Genomic DNA, 8,829 nt, shown 5'->3' on the forward strand with positions numbered 1-8,829 from the left:
AGTATCAGCCATGGTGCATGGACCACGGTATAACGACCGTAAAAACGTATGTACAAAATAGCGACCAATTTGTCCTTTGCTAAAATGTTTGACCTTTGCCCAGTCATTTCTTTTAACTTTAGCTTTGGAAATTGAAATTAGTCGCTAATATATGCAGCAACGGAGTTGAAAGCTATAGCTATTTAACAACGGAACTCTCCACCCATATATATTTAAATGCCTTTATGTTAACACTTTGCGACAGACTTTGTGACATATTGTCCGTCGCTAAGTAGAATATATTTCTTCTAAATGAAAGTTTATTCCACAATTTTGTAGAAATCATCGCATTATTTATCAAATCACACATTTTTACAAACTTAACAATCTCCAAAGGATCGGACAAATTAAACTTCAATTCAACTGAAGAACTTAATCTTAATATACAGCCTGAGATAGGCTAGTTGTGAACTACGGAAAGAGTTGAAAAAGAGACCTTGATCCCAGTTGAATTGTTATATAATTGGTAAAACCAGCATCATTAAAAATCTTCACCCATTCTTTTAATGTTCTCTCTCGCCCACCATAATAAACCATCATTAGAAAATCCATAAAAAGTTGGGTTTGAATTGACTCATCATCTCCATTTTGGGTGGCGCCTAAAATCACATCAACAATTATCACCTTTCCTCCATTTTCTCTCTTAGGAATTGCTTCTTTGCATTTCTTTAGTATTGTAACACAATCCTCATCATTCCAATCGTGCATTATCCACTGCTTTAACTTATCGTATCAGATCATTCAACAATTTAATGAATTGAATTAAAAAGAGTAATATTATTAATAAAATTGGACCTGGAAATTCATTCTTTAATGTGTTACCTTTAGAAAAACTGCATGAGCAGGAGGTATGGCCTCAAACATGTTTCCAGCAACATAGGTCAAATTCTTGGTCCCTTCTAAGCCGGCAACCACATGTGGAAGATCCAAAACAGTACACTTCATATCGGGAAACTCATCGGCGATGGCTCTGGCCGCCATCCCGGTGCCACCTCCGACATCTACTAGGGAATCCAACCCCTCAAAAACTCCCCTACAATGCTTCCTCATCAAGCTCATCAAAAGTAGGGTATCAGAGGCCATGGCTTGGTTAAAGTAACGGCTGAGCTCCGGATCCTGGGCTGCGCTGTCCCAAAATGTTGTCCCGTGGGCCGTTTGGAACGGCGTGGGATCATCGTTGTGGAACCACTCACTGACACGGTGCCACGGTCCAGTAAATATGGTATATGAACCTTTCATGAAAGGTGCCATACAGAAGGGATGGTCCTTAAGGAGAAGACACGAGGGAGGTGCGAGGGCATACCCATCTTTGTCGTCAAGAAAGAAGCCGGAACGAATCAAGAGGCGCATGAGGCGAGCAAGGTGGTCGGCTTTTGCGTTGTTGATGCGGAGGGCGTGGGCCAATTGTTGAAGCGTGATGGGTCGACCGTGACTGTGAATGATGTCTGCTATGCCTAGCTCAACTGCACATATGAGAGAGACAGAGTTTATGAAGTTTAAACTGTGGTTGCATATGTGAGTTTGGGCGTGAAGAATCTCATTCTCCTGCAATTCCATTTTCCAACGAGGTGTCCAACTTGGATCAAATCTATATTAATTATATAGTAAGTATGCTGCTACTATAGTTATAAGATTAAAGTCAAATTTTACAAACATAACGCGAATCAAATTTATATTAATTTTATAGTAGTGGAGAAATCCAATAATGTTAAACGGAATTTCCTTAGATAATCTTTGATTAATTTTCTTTCGCGAGTTACGTACGTTGTCGACCCTAAGCCTGCCACATTAATACATTATCAAGTAGCTAGTCCTTTTCTAACATAAAGGCTGCCAAAGTAAAAAGGACACAACCTAAATTATATTTTACTAATTAAACAATAGATAGATTTGAATACTTATCTTTTATTTAGTTCTTAATTATGGTCCATGGATAGAAACGGATTGGCGTATATGATTAGTGACTCTGTCCATCACTTGACCTATGACCTTTATACTATCTCGATCTACTTATTCATACCTTAATCTTACAATGGATCCACACTACCTCACAAGATGAGGGTATCCACAATGGGAACAACATTTTATTTCGTTATAATTTTCCAAAAAAAAAAAATCATAATATTTATTTACATATCATAAATTAAAATTCACTAATGTATTAAAACATAAAACAATAAAAATATTTAATATATTAACTTAAATTTGTTATAAAAAAAAAAACAAACATATCTATTTGAGACTAAAAAAAAGTAAAATTTAATGTGGGTTATAATTCTTGTACACTTATAACTAGTCTATCTTTTGTTTATGCTTGACGTAGCATAGCATTATGGATCTCGAATCGAAACGACGAGTTACAGAATTCATACTCGTAAGGTACAAAATTTTATAAAACAAGACAAAAAATAACAATATAAGACACATACACATGTTATATATTTACTTATTTTTCAAATGATAAGTTGAAAACTTGGAACCCAATAAAATTATAACTATCTCAATATAATTATAAGTAATATTTAATCAATCACATTTCCAACCTTGTGGCTGTAGTTTAGTGGTAAGAATTCTACGTTGTGGCCGTAGAGACCTGGGCTCGAATCCCAGCAGCCACAAATGTGTGTAGTGTCTTTTTGAAACTTCAGCTTGAGGTGATGACCTGTTAACAGAATGCATGAGGATTGAGGACTACTTTTGCCATCCAAAAACTGGACCCTTTATTCCTAAAGTTGTGTTCTCCCTCCAATGTTTCATTCCAAGACTACAATAGTAGGAAAACAGTTGGGAAGTTTATTATTTGTATGCATATGGCTCATTATTTGAGAATATACAAATCAATTGAAGGTTAATTAATTAGGCATGCATATTCTTGGCTCATGTCATTTTTGTTGTATATGAGTTTATTATATGTAGAGCATAGTTGAACTTATTCAGCACATTTCACTCCCCTTTACTTAAAAATATGATACAGTAATCTAGGTTTACTATTTGTATGCGTAAAATTTACTATTTGTGTGAATGTGTTTCGATGAGTCCATAGTAAAATTAGCCAAGTAGGATGGGGTGGGCTTTGATTTTTAAGGTCTAACAAAATAATGGGCTTTGGCGAGGTCCGACCTTATCATTTTATTTGGTCAGTACATATATAGCAAAAGAGAAATGTCATATAAGAAGTTAGCATATATTTTCATAAGTAAAACAGCTCAACAATTCTGCTTCAATAGGTGAGCACATTAAATAAGTATTATTTGCAGTGTATGCATAAACCTTATTACTCCTGATTGTTAGACATTTATAACCAGTATGCAATGTCTTTTGTTTATGCTTGAATTATCACCATGGTTAATTGTTAATTTTGTTAGAATTGTATGATTTAGTCATTGTATTAACAAATAACAATTAATACGGGTGTTACTGTACATGCCCATTGATGCCATGAACTGTATTATGTAATTTTGAACCAAGTTTTAATTTGGCTAGTTGCATTGCAAAAATGATGTCTTGCCAACTAACATGTAGTGTTATGGCATTCCGATTCTTGTTACCTTATAAAGAATTATGAGTATTTCTCTCACGTTGTGATTGTGGAGACTTGGGTTTCAATCCCAACCGCTAAAGAAGTGTTACATGTATGTTTCACATCTCAGAGTAGACCAATTATTCTTATCAATGTAAATGAATCACAAAATAACCACCAAATACAAGAATGTCACCATGGTCGAAAACACCATCCCATCTTCCATTGGAAAACCCTTGTAACTCCTAAAAGCCACAATCACCCCCTCACCTCGATCCTTTCAGACCTTCCCACCGCCAAACTTATATATCGCAAATCTCCATATATATTCACCCCTACGACCCTACACCCTTCTCCACCATCGAAAAACAATGCTTCCACAATGGTCACAAAATAAAGCCTCCTCAGTAATAACAAGACCCAAAAAGACAAAAAGTCCCTTTCAAAGAAAAAGGGTAAAGGAAAAAGAAAGAAAAACAAAGGAGTCTTGCCCTTACAAATCCTTCCCAACATCCAAAAGATGGGCCATGGAAAAAAAAAGTATTTTGGACTTCTATTTAAGGAGTATAATTTAATATTTTAGCAAAGGGTAAAAATTGAATAAAAAGGGAGAGTATGTATATCATTGCACTATTTTAATTTATTTAGTATTTTTTTCATAATTATAGATTTTTTCCTTTCAAAAAAAGAGAACATATAACTAATCATACTATTAGTGATCAGAGATTATAACAATCTTTATTAAATAAACTAGTTTTATACGTGCATTGCGCGAATGGGTTAATGCTTAATGTTTATATTTAAATAAATATTTGAAAGTATATCAATGCAAGATTATATAGGAGAAGTTTATACATGGGTAATTGAATATCGAATTTTTTTATTTAAATATCTAACTCAAAGTATATGAATCCAAGATAATATAGAAAATTCATTATAATTATTACTAAAATAAATGTTTGCAACCTTGTAAAATCGATAGTCTAAATATTTGGTCTAAAAATGATAGTCTAATTAAATAAATACTACTTTTAATTTGAATTTTTCTAAGTGTTCTTAATTCTCTTTTGAGTAACATTGTCATTGTCTTCATCTTTACTATTTGTTCTCTTCCTTTTTGTTGGTAGTGTGTTATTTGCAATTCGATTATTGTTGGTAGCATAGATGACAACGTCATGCAATGTGATTATGATATAGGAGCTATGGACTTTCCTTTAGGTGTTATGCTTGGGGTTCATTTGGTTTAACCATTATTGTTGAATGAGTTATTGTGGATAAAGAAATTCCTAGTTTAAGAAAAAAAGATTAAATAAATTAATAAAAATTTGAAAATTTAAAATATTATGTATTCCACAGATATTAAAAGGTAGTTTCTCGCTTCAATTTGCTGGGTAATGGGTTATTTGAGTACTTTCATTGTCAACGAATCCCCCAAGTAGTTAATATGATTGGTTTCAAACTATTCTTTTTTTTTTTCATGGTATTAAAGAAATACATATGTATTATTTTTGGTGTAACTACTAATTTATTTAATTCAATAATAGTAAAATAGAGTGATTCCGCTTCAATTTGTTTGGTTATTATTTGAGTACTCTCTTTGTCAACCAATCCCCAAGTAGTTAATATAATTAGCTTCAAATTATTTTAAAATTTTTTTTCATAGTATTAATAAAATACTTGGTAAATAAATATATAACATTATTTTGTACTATAACTTTGATATTTAATTACAAGATATTGTAAAAATAAGATAATGGACAATGTAATGAATATCAATTGATAAATTTGAATGTAAAGAATATTTGCATGAGAGAAAATAAGGACAATATAACTAATGAAATTATTTCTCTTATTTAATTTAATTTTTTGATAATGAATAATTTTTTCAAATAAAGGTATTGTAGACACATAATTCTAAATTAAAGAAATACATATGTATCATTTTTTGTTGTAGCTACTAATTTATTTAATTTAATAAGAGTAAAATAGAGTGAGAAACTTAATTATGTCAAATTTGATTGAGATGAGATTCGAACCTAAGACCTTTCTTATAGAAATTAATGGATAAGTTAAAAGTTAACGGAATATTAACGGAGAAGAGAATATTTAACCGGAAAACTTAACGGATAATCATAAAAGTAAGGTTAAATTAGGTAATCTCTATTAATAATATTAATCTGAATTATCTTAACCATCTATTTGATTAAATAATTCATTTGAACCATCTATTTGATTAAATAATTTGACCGCCATTTTTTCTACCCATTTTAGGCCTAACTCTCTTTGGCTCTTATTAGTATAGTAAATATTTATTCCACAAAGGTGTACCTTTGTAGCAATCATGGAATTATTTATCAAATCACACCAGTAACAAGGTCAACGGTTGTTATGCCGTGGACCCAGGTCCACCTTGCAAGGTGGACCTGGGTCTACATTCACATACACTATACTCTACATTCACAATTTGTAAACTCCACATTCACACATTACAGGATTATATGTTTAGTAACTATACTCTACATTCACATACACCATACTCTACATTCACAATTTGTAAACTCGACATTTACACATTCAAAACTTTATATTCACAGGTCCTATACTCCACATTCACATACACCATACTCTACATTCACAATTTGTAAACTCCACATTTACACATTCAAAACTTTATATTCACAGGTCCTATACTCCACATTCACACATTACAGGGCTACAAGTTGCTAGAACTTTTAACTCTATTACAGATTCGCACATGCATAACTTTACATTCACGATTTCTATACTCCATATTCACAATTTGAAACTTCCACATTCACACATTTCTGGACAACTCTACATTCACATAATCATAAATCTACATTCACGATTTCTTTTTTTTTGAGAAGACTACATTCACGATTTCTATACTCTACATTCACACTTTGAAACCTCTACATTCACACATTTTTGGACAACTCTATATATATTCAGCAATATGTTTACTAATTAAAAAAAAAGACAAAAACGACGTAGTTTTGGACCCAGGTCCGCTTTGCAAGGTGGACCTGGGTCCACAGCATAATTTGCCCAAGGTCAACAATCGATAAGATAAACTTCGACTAAAGTGGACATTAAGCCCAGTCAATATATATAACTAGGGATTGGCCAGCGCAGCTGGAGCCTATTAAGAAAAAAGTTGAATAAGAGACATTGATCCCAGTTCAGTTGTTTTATAGTAAAAAAAAGCCAGCATCATTGAAGATCTTAACCCATTCTTTTAATGCTCTCTCTCGTCCACCATAATAAACCATCATCTGCACATCCGCGAAAATCTGGCTTTGGATTAACTCATCATCATCTCCGTTTTGGGTAGAGCCCACAATCATATCAATGATTATAACTTTTCCTCCATTTTCTCTATCCGAAATTGCTTCTTTACATTTCTTCAATATTTTAACACAATCTTCATCATTCCAGTCGTGCATTACATTTGTAGTATTAGATGTTTATCAAAAGAATTTAATGAATTGCATATAATTAAAAAGAGTATGGTAGTAGAATTGAATATTTGTACCTTGAGAAAAATTGCTTGTGCGGGAGGTATAGCCTTGAACATGTCTCCGGCAACATAGGCCAGGTTCTTAGTCCCTTCCAAGCCAGCAACCACGTGTGGAAGATCCAACACACTACACATGGTATCCGGAAAATCATCGGCAATGGCTCTCGCCACCATCCCGGTGCCACCTCCGACATCAACTAGTGAATCCAACCCCTCAAAAACATGGCTACAATATTTTTTGACCAAAGCCATTAGAAGTAAGGTATCACATGCCATGGCTTGGTTAAAGTAATGGTTCATCTCCGGGTCTTGACTTGCACAGTCCCAAAATGTTCTCCCGTGGGCTGTTTGGTAGGGCGTGGGATCATCGTTGTGGAACCATTCACTCACACGGTGCCATGGACCCGTAAATATGGTACTGCTTGCCCCTAGCACGAAAGGTGCTAGACTAAAGGGATGGTCCTTAATGAGAAGACACGACGGTGGCCCGAGGGCATACCCGTCTTCGTCCTTGATTTTGGCGTCAAGAAAGAAGCCAGAACGAGTCAAGACGCGCATGAGGCGAGCAAGGTGGTGGGCTTTTGCCTTGTTGATAGCGAGAGCGTCAATCAGGTCTTCAAGCGTGATGGGTCGACCATGTTTGTGAATGACGTCTGGTATGCCTAGCTGAACTGCACATTTCAGAGAAGATGAATTTATGAAGTTGAAAATATGGTTCCATATGTGAGTTTGGGCACCAACAATCTCATTCAATTCCTGCAATGCCATCCCTATTTTCAACAAGCTAGCTAGTACTAATTTTGCTACTTGCATTATATTATCATCACCTCAATTATATATATATATATAGGGAGAGAGGTGTCATCATGTGCGGCCTAGTCAACGCGCAATATATATATGTTGCAAAAACACCATTCTACGTACTAATAAAATCGGACATAGATTAGTACGTAGAATGGTGTGTAACTGTGTTTGGAATGGTGTGTTTTATGGCTACATTTTAGTACGTAGTATAATGTGTTTTGTAACATATATATTACACGTTGATTTGATGACTTATCTGATCTAATGGTTGAAAATAAGCAGCACGGTCAGAGCTAATGACCAGGCCACAAATGATGAAATCTAATATATATATATATATATATATGCCAAGGACCTTGTGGTCCAGTGGCATCAAACCCTTCTCTTTATACGGGAGGTGGTGGTGACTCTTATGAACAGATATTGCATATTGTAATAGAGTTAGTAGTATTCAAAATATATATATATATATATATATATATTCAGTCATGCTTGGTATGTGTTTGGTAAGTGGTTAATTAATCAGCAATATATAGATTGAGTATTTGAGTACGTTATCTATTTAATTAACTATTTATTATGAAAAAAATTTATATTCAGCAATTTCACTTATATCTTTTGCCCCAATTTGATGGATTAACGGTAGGCCAGAAAACCTGTTTTTGAATGTTTGATGTATAATTGTATACATAATAAGTTAAATATATAATTCACACGAAGATATTTTTATTATTTTAGGTGTTGATAATATGTGCGTGCATCAATCAAGTGCAATTCAACACGTCAATTTGGATTTGTAGAAACTCATTCTCTCTATTATCTCCAAAACGATTGTGATATTGTACCTACCAAAAATCACTAGAAAAAACAGAGCAAATAAATATGGCTTTAGGCTAATCTTTTTTAAAGAAATGTAGTGCATTGC

General features: G+C 33.7%; 1 protein-coding gene, 1 non-coding gene and 1 pseudogene across 2 annotated transcripts; 1 reads left to right on the forward strand and 2 right to left on the reverse strand.

Moving 5' to 3' along the window:
- Positions 1 to 332: 332 nt before the first annotated feature.
- LOC116010126 (trans-resveratrol di-O-methyltransferase-like) lies at positions 333 to 1,596 on the reverse strand. Its single transcript, XM_031249397.1, has 2 exons — positions 862 to 1,596; positions 333 to 753 (listed from the first exon to the last, which is right to left on the reverse strand). Exons 1-2 carry the CDS (start codon positions 1,594 to 1,596, stop codon positions 451 to 453), a joined length of 1,038 nt encoding a protein of 345 aa, XP_031105257.1. The 3' UTR covers positions 333 to 450.
- Positions 1,597 to 2,585: 989 nt separating this feature from the next.
- TRNAH-GUG lies at positions 2,586 to 2,657 on the forward strand. Its single transcript has one exon. It is a non-coding gene; the product is annotated as a tRNA-His (tRNA).
- A 4,068-nt stretch (positions 2,658 to 6,725) lies between these two features.
- On the reverse strand, positions 6,726 to 7,868 carry LOC116010127 (annotated as a pseudogene).
- Between the last annotated feature and the right edge of the window lie 961 nt (positions 7,869 to 8,829).

Source organism: Ipomoea triloba, chromosome 2 (genome assembly GCF_003576645.1).
Source record: "Ipomoea triloba cultivar NCNSP0323 chromosome 2, ASM357664v1".
NCBI lineage: Eukaryota > Viridiplantae > Streptophyta > Magnoliopsida > Solanales > Convolvulaceae > Ipomoea > Ipomoea triloba.

Bases quoted from the DNA above. Each gene is read 5' to 3' on its own strand.
- LOC116010126 (XM_031249397.1), bottom strand. From the start codon at position 1,596: ATGGAATTGCAGGAGAATGAGATTCTTCACGCCCAAACTCACATATGC. The intron at 754-861 runs GTAACACATTAA...AAGTTAAAGCAG, and splicing joins CTCATGCAGTTTTTCTAAAG to TGGATAATGCACGATTGGAA.